Source organism: Macaca fascicularis, chromosome 12 (assembly GCF_037993035.2).
Source record: "Macaca fascicularis isolate 582-1 chromosome 12, T2T-MFA8v1.1".
NCBI classification, from domain to species: Eukaryota; Metazoa; Chordata; class Mammalia; order Primates; family Cercopithecidae; genus Macaca; species Macaca fascicularis.
In genome coordinates, this window is record NC_088386.1 from 85,968,662 (window position 1) to 85,990,839 (window position 22,178).

Genomic DNA, 22,178 nt, shown 5'->3' on the forward strand with positions numbered 1-22,178 from the left:
AGCCCTGCGTGCATTAGGTATTTGTTCTAAAGTTCTCCCTCCCCTTGGCCCCCACCCGCCAACAGACCCCGGTGCGTGATGTTTCCCTCCCTGTGTCTATGTGTTTTCATTGTTCAACTCCCACTTATGAGTGAGAACATATGGTGTTTGGTTTTCTTTTCCTGTGTTATTTTGCTGAGAATCATGGCTTCCAGCTTTATTCATGTCCCTGCAAAGGACACAAACTCATTGTTTTTTTATGGCTGCTTAGTATTCCATGGTGTGTATGTGCCACATTTTCTTTATCCAGTCTATCATTGATGGGCATCTGGGTTGGCTCCAAGTCTTTGCTACTGTAAATAGTGCTGCAATAAACATATGTGTACACGTATCTTTGTAACAGAATGATTTATAATCCTTTGGGTACACACTCAGAAATGGGATTGCGGGGTCAAACAGTATTTCTGGTTCTAGATCCTTGAGGAATCGCCACACTGTCTTCCACAATGGTTGAATTTACACTCCCACCAACAGTATAAAAGTGTTATTTCTCCACAGCCTCACTAGCATCTGTTGTTGCCTGGCTTTTTATTTTTTTTGAGACGGAGTCTCACTCTGTCGACCAGGCTGGAGTGCAGTGGCGCCATCTCAGCTCACTGCAAGCTCCGCTTCCCAGGTTCACGCCATTCTCCTGCCTCAGCCTCCCAAGTAGCTGGGACTACAGGCACCCACCACCACACGGGGCTAATATTTTGTATTTTTAAAGAGACGGGGTTTCAACGTGTTAGCCAGGATGGTCTCAATCTCCTGACCTCGTGATCCGCCCGCCTCGGCGTCCCAAAGTGCTGGGATTACAGGCGTGAGCCTGCCTGACTTTTTAATAATCGCCATGCTAACTGGCGTGAGATAGTATCTGAGGTTTTGATTTGCATTTCTCTAATGACCAGTAATGAGCTTTTTTTCATGTTTGTCGGCGGTACACATGTCTTTTGAGAAGTGTCTGTTCATATCCTTCGACCACTTTTTGATAGGGTTGTTTTTTCTTGTATATTTGTTTCAGTTCCTTGGAGATTCTGGATATTAGACCTCTGTCAGATGGGTAGATTGCAAAACTTTTCTCCCATTCTGTAGGTTGCCTGTTCATGTTCACTCTGATGATAGTTTCTTTAGTGGTGCAGAAGCTCTTTAGTTTGATTAGATCCATTTGTCAATTTTGGCTTTTGTTGCAATTGCTTTTGGTGTTTTGGTCATGAAGTCTTTGCCCATGCCTATGTCCTGAATAGTACTGCCTAAGTTTTCTTCTAGGGTTTTTACTGTTTTGGGTTTTACATTTAAGTCTTTAATTCATCTTGAGTTAATTTTTGTGCAAGGTGTAAGGAAGGGGTCCAGTTTCAGCTTTCTGCATGTGGCTAGTCAGTTTTCCCAGCACCACTTATTAAATAGGAAATCCTTTCCCCATTGCTTGTTTGTGTCAGGTATGTTGAAAATGGCACCACCATTCTTAACACATTCCTTTATGTAAAGGCAACACTTAAAATCTTGCATGGGAAAAGTGTGTAATGTAAAATTGAAAATTGAAATTGGAAAATTTTAACTGGAGAATGCCAATTAAAACTAAACAGCATACTTATTAGCAAAAATCTAATAACTAAAAGTACATATTTTGACTGCATTAAGCAACGTTTACACAATGTTTAAGTTCTCCTTTATGAAATCAAGTTGCACATTTAATATTGGAGTTAATTTTTGTTAAAATTATCAGATAAAAATAGAAATAATTTATATTCGCTTAAAGTTACAGGAACAATTATTAAACAGAAAAAGTTGTGTTTCAATTTCATCTGAATTTCTGAGTTTCTCTAATGAGAAATTTAAATCAAAACTTTAGCAATAGTAAGATATATTTTGTAATCATATTCACAATTATCAAAGTCTGATACACACACACACACACACACCCCGGATATACTCTTGAGTACAAGTAAACAAACGTACTGGGGAAGGATAAACTTACAGAACCTGAAAAAAACAGTCTGACACTTTTTTTCACAGATAGATACACATGGATTTATTTTTCTAAATGCTAGGAAACAGTGTTAAGTTTTTTTTTTTTACTTTTATTATAGTTCCAGGGTACATGCGCAGGATTGTTACATAATTAAATTCATGTCATGGGGGTTTGTTGTACAGACTGTCACATAAATTTAGAATACAACAGTTATTTTTTTCTGCGCCTCTCCCTCCTCCTATCTCGACCCTCAAGTAGGCCCCAGTGTCTGTTGTTTCCCTCTTTGTGTCCATGTGTTCATGTCATTTAGCTCCCACTTATAAGTGAGAACATGCGGTATTTGGTTTTCTGTTCCTGCATTAGTGTGCTAAGGATGATGGCCTCCAGGTCCCTCCATGTTCCTGCAAAGGTCACAACTTCTTCTTTTTTATGGCTGCATAGTATTCTATGGGGTATATGTACCAGATTTTCTTTATCCAATCTGCTACTGATGGGCATTTGGGTTGATTCCATGTCTTTACTATTGTGAATAGTCCTGCAGTGAACATATGTGTGCCTGCGTCTTTATGGTAGTGTAATTTATATTCCTTTAGTATACACCCAGTAATGGAACTGCTGGGTCGAATGATAGTTCTGTTTCTAGCTCTTTGAGGAAATCGCCACACTGCTTTCCACAACGGTGGAACTAATTTACACTCCCACCAACAGTGTATACACGTTCCCTTTTCTCCACAACCTCCCAGCATCTGTTATTTTTTGACTTTAATAATAGTCATTCTGACTGGTGTGAGATGGTATCTCATCATGGTTTTGTTTTGCATTTCTCTAATGATCAGTGATACTGAGGTTTTTTTTTTTTCCATATGTGGTTGGCCGCATGTGTATCTTCTTCTGAAAAGTTTTTTTTCTCTCATAAATTTAAGTTTCTTATAGATGCTGGATATTGGACCTTTGTCAGATGCATAGTTTGCAAACATTTTCTCCCATTCTGTAGCTTGTATGTTTGTTGATAGTTTCTTTTTCTGTACAGAAGCTCTTTACTTTAATAAGATCTCATTTGTCAATTTTTGCTTTTGTTGTTATTGTTTTTGGCATCTGCGTCATGAAATCTTTGCCCATTCCTATGTTCAGAACGATACGGCCTAGGTTGTCTTCCGGGTTTTTACCGCTTTGGGTTTTACATTTAAGTCTTCAATTCGTCTTGAGATAATTTTTGTATATGGTCTAAGGAAGGGGTCCAGTTTCAATTCTCCACATCTAGCTAGCCAGTTATCCCAGCACCATTTATTGAATAAGTTATCCTTTTGTCATTGCTTCTTTTAGTCAGGTTTGTCAAAGATCAGACACTTGTCTGTCTCAATGGCTATAAATTAGTCTAAAGAGAAATCTACATGAATGTTGTAATTAGAAGTGAAGCAGCCGCCCCTGCTTACCAGGGGCATAAACCATAAGAAAGATTAACTAAAAATGTTAATCTTAGTTAACATTTCCCACTCTCTTCCTGACTTTTTTTCCTGGAACCCAACCAGGCTTTCCTAGCAAAGACAGGAGCCAGAGGGTGCGGGCTCAGGAGGGAAACAGAGATTACTGCTAAATCCTTTCCCTTTATCTCCCACACAGAACAAAAGGCTTTATCTGCAGGGAAGGGAAGGAAAACCTCAAGCTTGTAGCCCTAGGGCTCTGATGTCTCATTCCAGTGGGGGAAGGAAATAGAGGCCTACTAAATAAAAGTCTTCATCTCAAAAGAGAAGCACTTTAAGACCATAGCCTAAGGACCTTAGTGCTTGTCAACAACAGCTGAAGAAAAGGAATTGGGGACAAAAGAAAAGGAAAATTTAACGAGGCAGTCAATCTCAATCCCCAGAGGAGGGAGAGGGAGGTGGGGGAAGGGGAAGCGGCTGACTACAAAGTGGAAGCATGGAAAATTATAAGGGAATGGAACTCCTCTGCGTGGTATTGGGGTGGTGGGCACACCATTTATAAATTTGTCAAAACTCACAGAAATGTGCATCACAAACAGTGAACTTTAATGTACACCAACTGTCTTAGTCCATTCCTGCTGCTACAGCAAAATGCCTTTAACTGGGTAATTTATAAAGAACAGAAATTTGTTTCTAACAGTTATAGAGGCTAGGAAGTTCAAAATCAAGATCAAGGCAAGTTCAAGTTCAAGATTCAGAGACTGGTAAGACCTTATTTTTCATGAGTTCTGTGTATCCACACATGGCACAAGGAAGGACAAGGGCAAAAAGGACTAGTTAACTCCCTTCAACCTCTTTTATAAGAACACTAATCCATAAGGGTGGGGTGCTCATGACTTATCACTTCCCAAAAAGCCCCACCTCTTAATACCAACACATTTGGTATTAGGCTCCAACATATGAATTTTGGAAGGACACATACATTCAAACCATAGCATGAACTATCTTTTAAAAAGGAAAAAAATTACCCAGGATATCAGGGAATTCCAATACGGCATGCAGACTATGACAGATGAACTGTCAATTGAAGAATCAGAGATTCGTAAGTTTGGAAAAAACAGCTTTACTTCTCATAAAAGAGGCTGCAGGCTGACCAACCCACAGGCTGGGAAGCACAGCCTCTGGCAGAAGTCAAGAGCAAGCACTTCTAGCCAGGGAAAGATGAAATGGGAATTTATGCTGAACTGGCTGGCTACACAAACATATTCAAGAGGTTATAGGAGGAGCTATGAATATTCACAAACAGGAGGCACATGCATGTACAGTAAGCCAACATATATGCAACATGCATGCCACATTAACTCTGGGTTGGAGACTTAACAATTAAATGTATCACAATTAGGCCCTATACATCAAAAGATGAAACAGAGGAAATGGAGTCCCACTGTGTGCAGCCTCCCTCCACAGACTGGCCAGAACCACTCCATCATCACTGGTCTTTTATTAGGAAGGAATGCTGGTCAGCTGCTGTGTCAAAATTGCAAAAAGAAGGCAACAGTTAGGTGGTTGCTTGAAATTAGCAGGGGAAAAATTCTGTTTAACTCTTAGGGAAGAAAGCCTAATGGTGGCTAACGAGGGAGGAAGTATTACAAAGTATGTCCAAGCTCCCAATCTATCTTGGCCAGGAATTCATTTTTTCAGCTTTCTCTGGGGTCCCCTTGGCTGAGAGGGGGATCTAGTCATTTGGGGAAACAGGATTTTTTCTTTCTCAGAACCTAACTGAATTACACATTATGACATAACCTCAGTGAAGTGACTGTGGTGATGAGGAAGCTAACTAACTTTGGAAATCAGTGAAATGACTGAAAACTATATGGATGATAAAGGAACTGTACATCAACAATGTACTCTTATCAACACGGCTTTTCCTGGTAGCGGGGAGCAGGTAACAATTCTGCAACTGCTTTGCATATATACTAGGCTTAAATTAGTAAGTAATGGAGCCTGGCTCTCACTGTCAGGAGCAGAGTTACAGTTAGAACTAGAAGAGAAAGACAGAATGAACTCTGACCTATGGTACTGGATTAAAGACAAAGACATCACTATGAACTCATGTTTAGTTTAATATACATACACAGAATAAGTACAGAAACAATTATAGATATGCATGAATATATGGGTAAGTACATAGTGTATATGTATTCTATTACACATACATACCTTACCCTAGCTCTATTCTCTGAGAGAAAGGCATGACACCCAGTAGCAAAGAGCACTCCCAGAGTCTAGATCTTGATTTCTAAATGCAATTCTCCAATAAAGGCAACCAGAGCTCCTTAGAGAAATGGCTGATTCCAGCACTAAGATAGGGAAAACACAAAATGAGTCCAGAGCACACCTTCTAGCACCAGAAAGGAAATGTTCAAAAAGAAAAAAAAATTAAAAGGATGGGGTCACGTGAAAGAAATACAGAAGCCAAAATGAAGGAATTCCTAATGGCCAGAACTGGAACAATGAAACAATCAATAATTTGATATTAGATGATAGCCCAAAGAATAAATATCCATGACTTCACACAGAATAAATAAATGGAGGAGAAAAGATAATCTTCCTTACAGAATTCTAAATGACATACGTAGTTATCTCCCTTTCAAAAGACACAGCTTTGTCCCCTCACCTTTTGAGTGTGGGCTGGACGTACTAACTTGCTTTCAATAAGCAGAGCATGAAAGGGAAAAATAGTAACTTTACAGTGGAAAACAATAAATGATACTTACACAAAGGGATAAAAGTTGGCATTACCAATGATGTCATGTAGATATCACATACTCCCTGATGCATTTATCAAAACTCACAAATACCCCCTGATATGATGTGATTAGAAGGGCAATTTTCCTCTGTCATGTTCTTGCCAAAAACCTTAACTCTAGTCTAATTGTGAAAAACACAACAGAGAAGGCCAGATGAGATGGTATTCTACAGGCTACCTGACCAGCACTCCTTACAACTGTCAAGGGCATGAAAAATATGGAAAGCTAAGTTGAGAAACTATCACAGACTAGAGGAGACTAAAAAGCATGACAAGTAAATGCAGTGTCATTGATTCCTGGAACAGAATATTAATGAAAAAAAAGTGGTGAAATCCAAATAAAGTCTGGAGTTAACAGTGATATACAAATTGTCTTAGTTCATTTTCTGTTGCTCACAACAGAATATCTGAAGCTGTGTAATTTGTAAAGAAAAGGAATTTATTCCTTTCCTTACAGTTATGGAGGCTGATGTCCAAAGTCAAAAGGATACATCTAGTGAGGGCCTTCTTGCTGGTGGGGACTCAGCAGAGACCCAAGGAGGTACAGGGCATCATATGTCAAGGAAGCTAAGCATGCTAGCTCAAGTCTCTCTTACTTCTCTTACAAAGCCACCAGTCTCACTCCCATAACCCCATTAATCAATGAATGGATTCATCCTTCGTGAGGACAGAGGCCTTGTGACCCAGTGACCTCTCAAAGGCCTTACATTTCAATATATCCATACTGGGGATTAAATTTCAAAATGAATTCTGGAGGGGGCAAATATTCAAACCACAAAACCAATGTTCTCAGTTTTGATAAGTGTACCATAGTAAGAATATTAGGCAGTTTGCTAGGGCTGCCATATCAAAGTACCACTACTTAAGCGGCTTAACCAACACAAACTTACTGTCTCATAGTTTTGAAGGCTGTAAGTCTGAAATCAGGGGGTCAGCAGGGCAATGCTCCTGCTGAAGGTGCTAGGGAAGGATCTATCCTAGGCTTCTCTCCTGGCTTCATATAGTTTTCTGGCTTGCGGCAGCATAACTCCAATCTTCACATGACATTATCCTGTGTACATGACCATCTGCAAATTTCCCTTTTATAAGCATACCAGTCATATTGGATCAGGGCCCACCCTACTCAATTATGACCTTAACTAATTACACATACAACAACCCTATTTCCAGATAAGGTCACATTCTGAGGTACTGAGGACTAGGACTCCAACATATGAATTTTGGGGGACACAATGCAATCCATAATAGCAATGTAGAAACGCATTAGGGGAAACTGAAACTGGGTGAGAGGTACGTAAGAACTCTGTACTATCTTTTAAACTTACCTGTAGATCTAAAACTGTAAAATAATTTTAAAAATTATCTTAAAAACTTATTTCTATAAAGTCAGTTGATAAAATATAACATTTTCTTAATAAGCAAAATAGATTTCCCACATCCAGCTGAACCCATAATCTCAGTAAGATGTTTTGTTTTTAATTCAAGGGGGCAACCACAGGTAAAATGGTGAAAACCAAAATTGCCTGGGTTTGCAACACTACTGATTTAGTGTCTATCTTTCTCAGGCACTTTTCCATAAACTATTAGCAAAAATAGAATGCTGTACCTTATTCTGCACCTCCCATGGTTAATTCAGCAACCTGCCATGGTCATCTTTCCATGTCACTACTACAGATAAAGCTGTCTTATTTTTTTCTATGTTTCTATGGTAAAATAAAACACACACACAGACAACCACCCAAAGTATAATACAGAACTTAGTCAATTACTATAATGCGAAACTCTTGTAACCACTACCTAGGTCAAGAAATGGAACTTAGCTTCTGAGAGATGCTATCTGGCATGAGCACTGGAATTTCCCCTGCTGGATGTGCTATGAATGGGTATGCCATGAACCCAAGGGCCTGACCACTCCTTGCCCAGGTCATTTTCAAGGTAGCCACTATGAAGAAGAAGGTCTTCTGCTGTAGACACCATGAAGAAGAAGGTCTTTGCTGTGAGCCACCATGAAGAAGAAGGTAAGGCCTTCCTCTGAGACAGACAACAGACTTATTTACAGCTTGCTAAAACCAGCAGGTTTCCCAAATCTCATGACAGTTGTACTGTCATGCAATATTCTGCAAATGCAGACACTCATATGGGTCCTCTGTATCACTCCCCTGAGGCTTGAGGAGCAAGAGAAAACTTGCTCAGTGTTGCTCGTTGTACCACTCACAAAATTTTTTTTTTCTAATCCAAGATTGTCATGTCTTCTGCCAGCATCCATGAAATATTAACAAGCTAACTATTAGCTTGTATAGCACTACAGACTGAATGTTTGTGTCCCTCCAAAATTGGTATGTTGAAATCCTAACCCCCAAGGTGATGGCAGAAGAGGTGGGACCTTTGAGAGGTGATTAGGTCACGCTGGCCCTCATGAATGAGATTAATGCCCTTATAAAAGAAATCCTGGAGCGCTTCCTCACCCCTTCTACCCCAGGAGGACACAGAGAGAAGATGGCCAACAAGGTTGTCTATGAACCAGGAAGTTGGCCATCACCAGACACCAAATCTGCTGGCCCCTTGATCTTGAACTCCCCAGCCTCCAGAACTATGAGAAATAAATTCTGTTTTTAATAAGCTACCTACCCAGTTTACGGTATTTTGTTACAGCAGCTCAAATGGACTAAAACACTATCATCTACTGTATTCTTGGGAACTAGGTATCTAGATGTGGAGTAAAAGAGATTCAGATGTAGGATTAAATGGGCTATGAATAATTCTAGGACACCATCTGGACATATATAATAAGAACATGTGTGCTGTCATGAAAATGATATGCACAGTATCATTTCATGCACTCCAAACAGTATACCCTCAATACTGAATAGAACTACTTTCTAAAAGGAAAAAAAGAAAATGAAAATAGAAGTTTTCTCCATATCCAGATCAAAATTAAATGACCTTTTGCTCACTAAATTAAAATGCTGTTTAAGAATTTAAAATAGGCCAGGCATGGTGGCTCACACCTATAATTCTAGCACACTGAGGGGCCAAGGCAGGAAGATCATTTGCGCCCAGGAGTTCGAGGCCAGCCTGGGCAACATAGAAACCTCATCTCTACAAAAAATTTAAAAATTAGCTGGGTTGGTGGTCCATACCTGTAGTCCTAGCTACTCGAGAGGCTAAGGCAGGAGGATCACCTGAGCCTAGGAGTTCGAGGCTACAGTGAGCTAGTATCACTACACTCCAGCCTGGGCAACACAGCAAGACCTTGTCTCAAACAATAACAAACAAAAAACACGAGTTTAAAATAGATTATGGAGAAAGAAGAAAAAAAAGTATTTCCCTGAATATTTTTGTAGTAAGAATATTTCCAAATTAGTCTACAGATACAAATGAGGCTTCACTGACAGGTTCCACTGGCTTTCATTAGCTTGACAAACCTTATATGCAGAAATGGAGAATTCTGTCCTCCCTTCTGGGTTCTATTCCCTACCTCTATCTTGGAAGCATCACCACGAATGTCACACTATTAATGCAAAATAATCCTGTCCACTTCTCATAACTCTGCCTGCAATACTGCCATCAATGGCATACTTCCATCACTCCACCATGAAATAAAAAGGATCTCTCTCTGTCTCTCTCTCTCTCACTCACTCACTCTCTCAGAAAGGCCACAGAAGAACTGCCTGGGATACATTTTCTCTACCCTTGAGGCACTCATAAAAACAAACACTGAGACTCAGAACTATTCAACCCCTAGGCCCTGAGAGTCTTTATCTTTTTTCCAGGTGTTTTCTGCCCCATGTCACCATAGTCGCCATGTGATCTGGATTCTGTCATGTCTTCCCATTCCACCTATGTACTTAGTCTAAATACGAGTCACTGATACCACTTCTAGTTTTTTTTTCCTAGGAAACTCCTCAGCCTCCATGTACAACAGCTGAATAAAATAAGTAAGGGTAGTGCTGTGGTTCAAATATTTGCCCCCTCCAAAGAATGTGGCAATACTAAAAGGTGAGTCCTTTAAGAGGTGATTGGGCATGACAGTTCTGCTCACATGAACGGATTAACCCATTCATAAATTAATGGGTTAATGGATTAATGAGTTAATGAATCAATGGGTTAGTATGGGAGTAAGACTATGGGTTTTTAAGAGGAAGAGGGAGAAGTGAGCTAGCACACTTAGCCTCCTTGTCACATGATGTCCTGTACCACCTTGGTGCTCTACAGAGAGGACCCACCTGCAAAATGGCCCACACCAGATGCAGCACCTTGACCTTGGACTTCTCAACCTACATTAGCTATAAGAAATAAGTTCCTTTTCTTTACAAATTCCTCGGTTTTAGGTATTCTGTTATAAGCAACAGAAAAACACAGACTAACACAGTTAGGAGGGGATATGCCAGGCTTTGTATCCCCATCTCCACTTAGGTTTAACAGAGGCACAGTTGCAGTAGTTACTTAGTGCTCACTCTGTCAGAGGCTATAGAGCGTACAAAGTAAATCTATGAAGACAGATAGCCAGGATTCAAATCACACCTCATAATTACTAGCTGTGACATCTGGGCATGTTACTTAGCCTCTCTGTCCCTCAATTTCTGCCCTGTTATACAGAGATAAGGTTACAATCCCTTAATTCCTAAAATTTTCTAGATTTTGAAAACAGTACATACTAAATGCTTTATAAAATACCCCAAGAGGAGTCTAGGTCCTTGTAATACTTGATTACATAGTAATACAGTGTTTTTATATTTATGCACCAAACCATAAGCGTTCACACTAGTTAGGATAAAAACTAAAAGAGCTTCAAGTACATCCAGGTCAGATTTTGCCAATGCATTTACCACAAACTAACAAAAAAACTTTTGGTTTTAGGGTTTTAGAATTGCAAATAAGAGATCTGTAGTATGTACTACAGAGGACTATCATGAGAATTAACTGAGCTAATAACACGACAAATACTTACAGTACCACCTAGAATACAGTGATATCAGATGACCTGTTATTGTTTTTACGTGCAATTTACTTGTCAGCCTCTATAAGAGATATAAAAGTGAATAAAATGTATTTCTTCCTTACAATCTGGTAAACTATGGATATTTAACTTTGCAAGGGTACCATTACAATAATAGCTAACGTATAAAATGACTGCTACATGCCATGCACTATGCTAGTTTTTTTTTGTTTTGTTTTGTTTTTTTTTTTTGTCACTCTGTCACCCAGGCTGGAGTACAGTGGCGCAATCTCGGCTCACCACAAACTCCGCCTCCTGGGTTCACGCCATTCTCCTGCCTCAGCCTCCCGAGTAGCTGGGACTACAGGTGGCCACCACCATGTCTGGCTAATTTTTTGTATTTTTTTAGTAGAGACGGGGTTTCACCATCTCATTAGCCAGGATGGTCTTGATCTCCTGACCTCGTGATCTGCCCACCTCGGCCTCCCAAAGACTATGCTAGATTTTTTAATGCATTATTTTGATGGTTAATATTGAGTGTCAACCTGATTGGATTGAAGGATGCAAAGTATTTTTCCTGGGTGTGTCTGTGCAGGTATTGCCAAAGGAGATTAACATTTGAGTCAGTGGACTGGGAGAGGTAGACCCACCCTCAGTCTGAGTGGGCACCATCTAATCAGCTGCCAGCATGGCTAGGATAAAAGCAGGCAGAAGTTGGAAAGGCTTGACCTGCTGAGTCTTCCAGCCTTCATCTTTCTCTGGTGCTGGATGCTTGCTACCCTCGAATATCAGTCTCCAAGTTCTTCAGCTTTTGAACTCTTGGACTTATACCAGTGGTTTGCCAGTGGCTCTTGGGCTTTTGGCCACAGACTGGAGGCTGCACTGTCAGCTTCCCAACTTTTGAGGTTTTAGGACTCAGGCTGATCCATCACTGGCTTCCTTGCTCCTCAATTTGCGGACGGCCTATCATGGGACTTTATCTTGTGATCATGTAAGTCAATTCTCCTTAATAAACTCCCTTTCATATATACATATGTCCTATTAGTTCTGTCCTTCTAGAGAACGCTGATTAATACAATTATCTTATTTATAATTTAAAAGCATTCTAAGGTAGATACTATTATTATTCTCATTTTATATATATCAAAAGGAAAGCTGTAAGAGACCAAGTAATCCACCCAAGATGAAGTAGTGAACCCATTATTTAACCCAGGCATTCTGACTTGTAAGAACCATGGTTTTAACCATAATCTTATGCCACCTCCTACAAGGTATGTGGGCCATGTCTTGACGCTACAGTTGAGAACCATGATGTACCAAGGTCAAGGAAACCTGCCATACCAGTATTTCTCTACTTCTCTAACAATGACATTTTAAGTTACATTGTATGTACAAATAATTGTATGTACATTGTATGTACAAATAATGCCCGCAAAACTTACCAAATGGTGCAGTATGGTATTAGTCCTTTTGAATGCATTAAACCTGAAACAAATGTGGAATAAAATGAGAACAGTAATGTGGGTAGTCATGTTTCAGTTTACAAATAGTATATCACCTTTTGCTTCAGCCTCTTCTAAAAGGTATTATTAGAATAAAAAGTTTTAAAAGGTTTAGCTCTCATTCACTGCTGGTGGGAACTTTAAATGGTATAGCCACTTGGTACATGAATTTTATGGTAACTTTTCATAACTGCCAAAATGTGGAAGTAACCAAGATGTTCTTCAATGGCTGGAAGACACACCAATTTCAATACAACCATATAAAATATTATTCAACCATGAAAAAAAGAAATGAGCTATTATGCAACAAAAAAAAAAATTGGACGAAACTTACATACATACATACTACTAAGCAAAAGAAGCCAGTCCTGAAAAGGCTACACACTCTGATTTCAACTGTATGATATTCTGAAAAGGGCAAAATTATGAAATCAGTAGAAAGATCAGTGGTTTCCAGGGGTTTGGGGGAGTGAGGGATGCACAGTTGGAACACAGGAGATGTTTAGGGCAGTGAAACTTATCTGTACGATACTGTAATGGTTGATACATGTCCTTATTATTTGTCAAACTTTTCTGCTCAAATTTGCAGGTCATTTTTTCCACCAACTTAAAACTACTCTAAAAAATAAAGTCATTACTCTTAAGAAAAAACGTTTGTTAAAGATGCAATACAAACAGTATTCTCAGACACTGTAGAGAGAGGTATAAATTGGTACTGCCTTTCTGGTAAACAGTTTGGAAATACAAATCCACAGCCTTTAAAATGATCACACCCTTCAATCCACTAATTCTGCAAGCATGTGCACTAGGGAAATCTCAGAAATATGACCAAAGTTTGATTGATAAATATGTTCACAATTATTTACATGATGGAAAAACTGAAAACAAAGTAAATGTCTAAAAATAGAGCATTATTTTAAAGACCGTGTCTATTAATACACACAGCCATTACACAACCACTAAAAATACTAACACGGAAAAGCAGTCATGACAAACCAGAAAAGGAGAGCAGGCTACAAAACAATAAACACAACACACTTCTATTTTTGCTGTTTTAAAAGTGCTTGTTGGGCTAGGAATACAAAGTCCGAGACACAGCTTGACCAAAGTGACCACTCCAGACATGAAAATGGTGAGGGTGGGGTCACCTGGTAAGGGGCATGAACAAACACGGAACGTTGGAAATTGTCCCTATCCTGATGCTGATTACAGGACTGCAGGTATAAGTTCACTAAGCTATAAACTTCAGAACAGTTTACTCAAGTGCCTTATGTACATTATAATAAGAAAGTAAAAGGCAACACCAGGAAGGGCATTGATTGAGAGAGGCATGAGGAGGGCCTCTGGAAAGCTTGTTTCTTGATCCAGGTGCTGGTGATTTAGGTATGCTTGGTTTGTGAAAATTCATCAAGTTGTATCATTATGCTTTGGGCTTTTTAAAAAATTTCCTAAAAGACATAGCTCTTGCCCTTGAGAAACCCACAATGTAATGACAGATGTGCACATAAAAATACTATAGTTAGAATATACTAAGATGCATGCTTTTTGTTTAAGAAACTAAATTTAAGATCTATGGAAAGAGGTCAAAGCTAGAATCAGTAGCTGCAGCAGCCTGATAAGGGCTGTGCACATGTGCAGATACATATACTATCTAATGGAACTGATAAACTGACAATCTGTTAATTTTTCAAGGATACTCTGAGATTATACAAAGACCAACAGCCTGAGGTTTCACAAAAGGCAGTATGACCAGTTACCACTTGTAACCACAACTTGGATGACTGGATTTATAAAAATATTTGTAATCCAACTTACCTTTCAAAATTTATATTACTTTCTTTTTATATTACATTCAAATTGAATTATACAATAGAGAGAAACGATCTATTTGTTTAAGTCGGTCACAGTTTACATTCCTGAACTAGCATTTTTGAATTTGTCTCACCACAAGTAAAATGTTCTTATCCTAGCCAGTGATTCCAAGACTGGTCTGTGCATTAGAATCACCTGGAGACTTGGCTGGGCATGGTGGCTCATGCCTGTAATCCCAGCACTTTGGGAGGCCAAGGCAGGCGGATCACCTGAGGTCAGGAGTTCCAGACCAGCCTGGCCAACAAGGTGAAACCCCGTCTCTACTAAAAGTACAAAAATTAGCCGGGCATGGTGGCAGGCGCCTGTAATCCCAGCTACTCAGGAGGCTGAGGCAGCAGAATAGCTTGAACCTGGGAGGCAGAGTGTAGAAAGTAAAAAGTTTCCTCTTCAAAGTTTTTCTTCTTGTTAAAGAATAAATTATAAGTGTTAGAAATAATAGTTTCTTTTAAAGACTTTCTTCAGGTCTCCTTGCTTTGTGCTAGTAACTCCTTGTTAAGCCCTATCCTGCATAACTATTGGACACACTCACAGGCACGTTCCAGCTCACAGCCTATGCCCTTCCTTATTTAAAAATGTTACTGCTTCCTTAAACCTTTCATAAGCAAATTCTTTGTTCTTCCCTGCACTTACCTATTTAGGCTATTAGCATATTGGGTATCAGTTTAAGAGTGTGAGGTCCCGCTCCAGCCAAAGGATGCACGACACAGCAGTAAGGACAACATAAATGCGTAAGGGATAAATATGTCTGCTTTTCCTTTGTCAAGTTTGCTCTCGCCATTGTTCCATCTGCGATTCAGCACCCTTTCTGCAGAAAGTAAAAATGGCTTGCTGAGAAATCCTTTTGTCTCTATGCTGACTTTTCTTCACAGCACCAATCATCTAACAATTTTGGTATTTCTTTTTTTTTTTTTTTGAGACAGAGTCTCGCTCCATCGCCTGGGCTGGAGTGCAGTGGCCGGATCTCAGCTCACTGCAAGCTCCGCCTCCCAGGTTTACGCCATTCTCCTGCCTCAGCCTCCCGAGTAGCTGGGACAGCAGGTGCCCGCCACCTCGCCTGGCTAGTTTTTTTTTGTATTTTTTAGTAGAGACGGGGTTTCACCGTGTTAGCCAGGATGGTCTCGATCTCCTGACCTCATGATCCGCCCGTCTCGGCCTCCCAAAGTGCTGGGATTACAGGCTTGAGCCACCGCACCCGGCCCAATTTTGGTATTTCTAACACAGAGGTTGCAGTGAGCTGAGACTGTGCCACTGCACTCCAGGCTGCGCGACAAGAGTGAGACTCTGTCTCTAAAAAAAAAAAAAAAAAATCACCTGGAGACAGGTAAAAATTCCAAAGCTCAGGTCACACCCAAGACCAATTAAATCAAACTCTGAAGGTGGGGCACAGGCACAGATACTTTGTTTGAAGCTCCCCTAAATGATTTCAAAGAAGGAAGCTGTCATTAAAAATTAACACTAACACTTTATAATTATGAAACTGAAGCAACAGAGCGTATCTTATTTAGGGATATTTTCTAAATAAGGTTTTCATAATTACTTTTAAAGTGTGAACTACACTACCCTAAAACACCATTTCTAAAATGTTTTCAACTTGACTCAATTTTATCTTTTTGTAAATTTTAAGTATAAAAATCCAGAATGACTTTAGTTCTTAATAAGGCCAGTACCCAAATGTCAGTTCAAGAAGGTGTTGCCAGATTTGCAACTCTTATGTAATAGTTTAAGTACTAACTGCAGTGTTTTAACAAATAAACAAAGAGAACTCCAAGTCCCAGTTTTATATATAAGGCAGAATTTAACTCAAAGTTAATGTAAACCTATCAAACAAAGCCACTGTACACAAAATTTATAGGTCACAAAAATCTGTGGACCAATTACAAAAATATATATATATACAACCAAATTCCTTGCCAAATACTATATAATCATATTGCTTCCATTTGGTTGGTTGATTGATTTTATTTGAGACGGAGTCTTGCTGTGTCACCCAGGCTGGAGTGCAATGGCACAATCTTGGCTCACTGCAACCTCTGCTCCCAGGTTCCAGCGATTCTCCTGCCTCAACCTCCCGAATAACTGGGATTGCAGGTGTGCATCACCACACCCAGCTTATTTTTTGTATTTTTAGTAGAGACGAGGTTTCTCCATGTTGGCCAGGCTAGTCTTTAACTCACAACCTCAGGTGACCTGCCTGCCTCAGCCTCCCAAAGTGCTGGGATTATAGGCGTGAGCCACCACACCTGGCCCACTTGTTCTAATTCAAATTCAGCTGTCATTTAAAATTTGATATTAGCTTTTATATCTCAAAATGTAATTGAGAATTCAGTGTCCCCAAGTAATTCTGAATTTATGATCTCTCCTTTCTACTGGCTCCAAAACTGCCATCTGGTGGAGAGGAAGAGGGCACACACATCTCTGCTACTTTTTTTTTTTTTTTTTCTTGAGAAGGAGTCTCTCTGTCGCCCAGGCTGGAGTGCAGTGGCCGGATCTCGGCTCACTGCAGGCTCTGCCTCCCAGGTTCACACCATTCTCCTGCCTCAGCCTCCCGAGTAGCTGGCACTACAGGTGCTGGCCACCATGCCCGGCTAATTTTTGTATTTTTAGTAGAGACGGGGTTTCACCATATTAGCCAGCATGGCCATGATCTCTTGGCCTCTTGATCCGCCCGCCTCAACCTCCCAAAGTGCTGAAATTACAGGTGTGAGCCACAGCGCCCAGCCTGCTACTCCTAATTTCTTAATTAACTTTATCAGGCTTATTTCCTTCAGCTGATGTTAACTTGGCTTTTTTTTTTTTTTTTAGAACAATTCTCAAAGTATGGTTCTTGGACAAGTACCATCAACATCCCCTGGAAACTTACTAGAAACTGAAATTCTCTGCCCCACGCCAGACCTACTGAACAAGAAACTGTGGGGCCCAGAAATCTGTCTTTAACAAATCCTCCAGGTGGTTATGATGTGTGTAGTTTAAATAAACAACTGTCTTAGATGAGAACTTTATCACTCAGGAACTTTTTGCAATTATCCAATAAAATAAACATGGCCTCATGCAATTAAACAACTACATGAACAACTACATAAACAACTACATGAAACAACTGCTTAAGCAGGAAGACGACATCACAAAGTAGTGCTTAATGAAAATTATTATCCCAGAAGTAGGCAAGGTGTGAATAGAGCAGAAAATCAAGTCCAGGAGGCCAATAATTTAGGCATGGGGTGATGAAGAACAGCAGCTGTGGAAACAGAAGGGAGTGATATTATTACGAGTTATTATAGAGTAAAAACTCAATGGAAAAGAATGTCAAAAACGACTTTAAGATTTCAGACCAGGGCAACTAGGAGAATATAGAAAAGATGGGGAAAGAAGCTCACTGGTTTGCAGGATGAAATACAAATTCAATTCTGAATTTGAGTTTGTACTGACATAAGCAGAAATATTCAACAGAACAACAACTAGAGCTTGAAAGGGAAGTTAGAACTAAAGGTATGTCTCATGCCACGGCACAATCACTGAGGCATTGGAATCTCTCCGTTTTCTGTAAGGAATAAATGAGAAGGCTACAGCTGAAAACTAACTGCCAGAAGGATGCCAACTGCAACTGTGGTATTGGTCAGTAGCGTTTTATTTCTGTATTCTATTTATTTATTTTGAGAGACAGGGTCTCACTGTCACCCAGGCTGCAGTGCAGTGGTATGATCACGGGCTCACTGCAGCCTCAATCTCCTGGACTCAAGCCTCCTGAACAGCTAAGACTACAGGCGCACACCACCACACCTAATTTTTAAATCTTTTGTAGAGACACAGTCTATGTTGCCCAGGCTGGTCTTGAATTCATGGGCTGTGATCCTCCAGCCTCAGCTGCCCAAAGTGCTGGTATTACAGGCTTGAGTCACCATGCCCAGCCGAGCAGTGTTTTAAAACTACTAACATTATCTGGATGGAATGGCAGAGATTAAAAAGAAGAAAAAGAAAACTACTAACATTTAAAAATCAAGAGATTTCACCTAAAAATGCAGTTTTTCCAGCTTTTCCAGAAAAATCAGTAGTAATGGAAACCCTGAGTCTATATTCTATAAGGGCAACAATGCCTGCAGCTGAGAAGCTGCCTCCTCTCCAGAGCACTCTATCCAGCTCACCAGTTTCCCCACGCTACCATCTAGCCAGCATCTTTCAATGCTTCCTTCCCGGCCTCTGCACTCAGGCTCATGATTCCTAACACAGAAAACAACCTAACAGAGCATCAAAGATTGAGCCTTTGATCAACTAAGAAACAACTAAGTAGAAGTAAAAAAGAGGCAGTCAAAGAGCAAGAACCAAAACAATAGAGTTCAGCAGAGTACAGAGCAGATGGAAAAGGCAATGAGGCCTATTAAAAACCTAAAAAGTAATCTCTTCCTGTCATTTTTATTTTTAGAGACTAGGTTTTTCCATGTTGCCCAGGCTGGAGGGCAGTGGCGCAATCACAGTTCACTGTAAACTTGAACTCTGAGGCTCAAGTGATCCTCCCACCTCAGCCTCCCAAGCTGGAAGGATAGGCATATGCCACCATACCCAGCTAGTTTTTTCTTATTTTTTATAGAAACGGGGTCTTGCTATGCTCAGAACTGTCTTGAACTCCCACGCTGACCTCTCAAAGCGCTAGGATTACAGGCATAAACCACCACACCCAGCGAAAAGCAACCTCTCTGATGAGGCTTCCTGACTCCCTCTCCCTACCTAATCTGGCTCTCATAACTGTGTCCCTTAAGACACTTATCAGAATTGGTAACTAAAAATTACTTTTGTCTAATTATGTTTCCTATCTGCTCTCCTTTCAGACTCCAAGGAACAGTAGGAACACCAAGTAGTCCACGGTGGCTATAGGATAACAAAAATACCTAGAACTGTGCTTCCCAGCAAGTAGAACAGAACAGTAGGTAACTGTTCATTCATGAATATACTGGGGCCGAATCTGTGAAATTCAGGCTGGTAAAATTGTATTTAACTGCATAAGCAGAAGTGCACCTCTGTGAGCTTCTGAGAAGAATGGCAGTCACTAAAGTAAAACCTCAGCGAGATTAACCTGGCACTCTTGTACGGAAACAATTCACACTGGGAAGAGGAAAAAGTGGTAACTTTGAGACTACTGTTGAAACTTGAATCCACAGAGAGAGGTTAAGGTTTAGGAGTCTGGAAGAACTTAGGTAACTTTGAGAATCTAGAAGAATGATAGTGCCAAGAGAGATAAAGAATAAGGGTTATATTTATGTGCAAATTTGTTTTTCTTTTCCCTTTTTTTTTTTTGTTTGTTGTTGTTTTGAGACGGAGTCTCACTCTGTCGCCCAGGCTGGAGTGCAGTGGTGCAATCTCGGCTCACTGCAACCTCTGCCTCCCAGGTTCCAGCAATTCTCCTGCCTCAGCCTCCCAAGTAGCTGGGATTACAGGCCCCTGCCACCACGCCCAGCTAATTATTTTTTGTATTTTTAGTAGAGACGGGGGTTTCACTATGTTGCCCAGCCTGGTCTTGAACTCCTGACCTCATATGATATGCCCGCCTCGGCCTCCCAAAGTGCTGGGATTACAGGCATGAGCCCCCGCGCCTAGCCCTTAAGTGTAAATTTATATGTGAGTTGCAGCTGAGATATTAAGAGGGTTGTGACCAGCACTAGAGCTCAGAGAAAGTCAGATTAGACAAAGATTTGAGTTACGCTAAGAGAGATGATTTGGGAACCAAAAAAAAAAAAAGTCCAAGAGCTAAACTGGCACTGGGGTAAGAGGAGAGGCGGCGGAGAGTGGCATTAGAAAAATAGGCCAGTACCAAAGAAGCCAAGGGAGGCCAGAGTTCAAGTGGGGTTGCCCAACACTGTCAACCATGGCCCAAGGCCTTTTCTCCTCTCAGAAACACTTTCCGTAGCACCGTATTCCCTTACACGCTTGAGGGTTAGGCTACTGCGGACTGGACCACTTTGGCCTCTGCTTTCCAAGATAATGCCCACTCCAGGGCTGAGTTTGGAAAAGGCATCTCAGATCAAAGCCCCCAAAATGGTCCTGCCCTCACCTACAGAGTCTGCAACTTGGAACGTGGGGTGGAAGAAAGCCAAGCTGAATTGTGGAAATGACAGATCCTTTCCTAAGTCAGTTAACTTTAACGAACATGTCTTTCCAGTTTGTTTCTCTATTTGCTATTTGCTGACAACACTGAAAAAGCGGCAGCAACGATGACGTGTACTGATTTTCTTACTATTTACTAAATCTCTCCATGAGCTCGTGCAAGGACTAAATTTTAAGGTATTAAAAAAACAAGCAGAAAAGCAACTCTTAAATGTATAACAAATATATACTGAGAATTAGGTCTGTGGATACAGTGTTAGAAGTCTAGACACTTTCCCCTGAAACTATTCTTCTTAATTCAAAGAAACACCTCCATCCCTTTTCAGGAAACCCAGAAGGCAAACTCTAAGGCTTAAAGAATCCAATAATTTAAGTTGTCCTTATTTTAATGAAATAAACATGGTTCTCCCTTCAAGTGGGCGCAGCTGCTACCTGACATGACAGTACAGGGCCAGACAGTGGGCTGTTCAAGACGCATGTAGCCTAACTTCCTAAAGATGTGGCTACCAGATTTCTTAGGCTGAGCTCAAGGTGCAGTGAGGGGTACTTTTGAAAAGTTAAACAACGTTTGCAAACATGCTCCCCCATGCCACGTTAAATGTCCCTCAACACTAGCCTGAAAGTTCCAGATGCCTGCACTGACGCTGGAGCCATGCAAGAAAGCTGAATAAAATCATACCACGGGCAGAGAGAGGTGCAGCAAGTGACAAGGCACCTGTGTGTGTTGACTGCACAAAACATGCCGCACAATTCCTCTAAGCTGAATCCCTCCGTGTCCCCAAACTGCACCCAACTTTGAAGAAAGAAAAGAAATTGAGGCCAAAAGAATGCAAGTCGTGTGGGGACAAGGTTGAATTAAGAGCTAGAGTGGCAGAAAACGCGGGTGCCGCCGCAAAGAAGATGCTAGAGGGAGAAAGGGAAGACAGGGACGGGGGCTGGGGCTTGGGGAGGGCCAAGGTTGGGGTGGGCCAAGGTTGGGGTCTCAAAACTGCGCCTCTGAGCGCGACTCGAAACTTCGAGGCCAGCAGTCTCCACCCCCGGCCCTTTTCCCACTTTGGAGAGCGCCGCTGAAGAGCCTGCCCTTGGCTGCTCGCTCTCTCACTCACCTCGACATGAGCCTCCACACCTCCCGCTGCCCCATCGCCAAACACTCCAGAGCTAAAGCAACGTAGCGAGAATCACGCGGACCCTTCCAGCGCCTCGCGTGAGCCCCGCCCACCGCCGTCCGGCCCCGCTGGGCACAGATGACAAGTCCTCCAGAAAGCCAGAGCGACCGTTTCCGCTACGCGGCAGGGAGGGGCGGGGCAAGAACGACGCCTGGAGGAAATAGTTGAGGGCGGGGAAGGGGGATGGGACCGGTGCGGGGCGGGCCTGGGATCGGGGACGGGGCCAGGGGGAAGGCGGAGAGCGAGCTGAGGCGGAGCGGTGAGAGGGAGGATAGAGCAGACTAGGGCGGATTCGCAGGAAAGGAGATTGCCCTCTAGAGGCTGTCTTAGCCTAAAGCGCAACTGTTGTAGGCTTGACCTGCAAAATTGACCAGCAGGAACTAATGTGA

The 22,178-nt window shown here is 41.2% G+C and overlaps 1 protein-coding gene across 5 annotated transcripts in view; it reads right to left on the reverse strand.

The window, feature by feature from the left end:
- Positions 1-21,788, reverse strand: part of HIBCH (3-hydroxyisobutyryl-CoA hydrolase) — a 118,557-nt gene extending 96,769 nt beyond the window's left edge. For 3 of the 5 annotated variants that reach the window (XR_012421310.1, XM_074009588.1, XM_065525774.1), the window contains exons 1-3: positions 21,730-21,788; positions 12,599-12,641; positions 11,169-11,238 (exon numbers count right to left, since the gene is read on the reverse strand). Coding sequence is in view for 1 of the 5 variants with exons in the window: in XM_045367403.2 (XP_045223338.1) it covers positions 12,599-12,641; positions 21,730-21,764 (78 nt within the window). In the remaining 4 variants the exon portion in view is untranslated. The remainder of the gene's footprint in view (positions 1-11,168; positions 11,239-12,598; positions 12,642-21,729) is intronic. The other 2 variants (XR_012421309.1, XM_045367403.2) reach the window with 1 other exon arrangement.
- Positions 21,789-22,178: the final 390 nt, after the last annotated feature.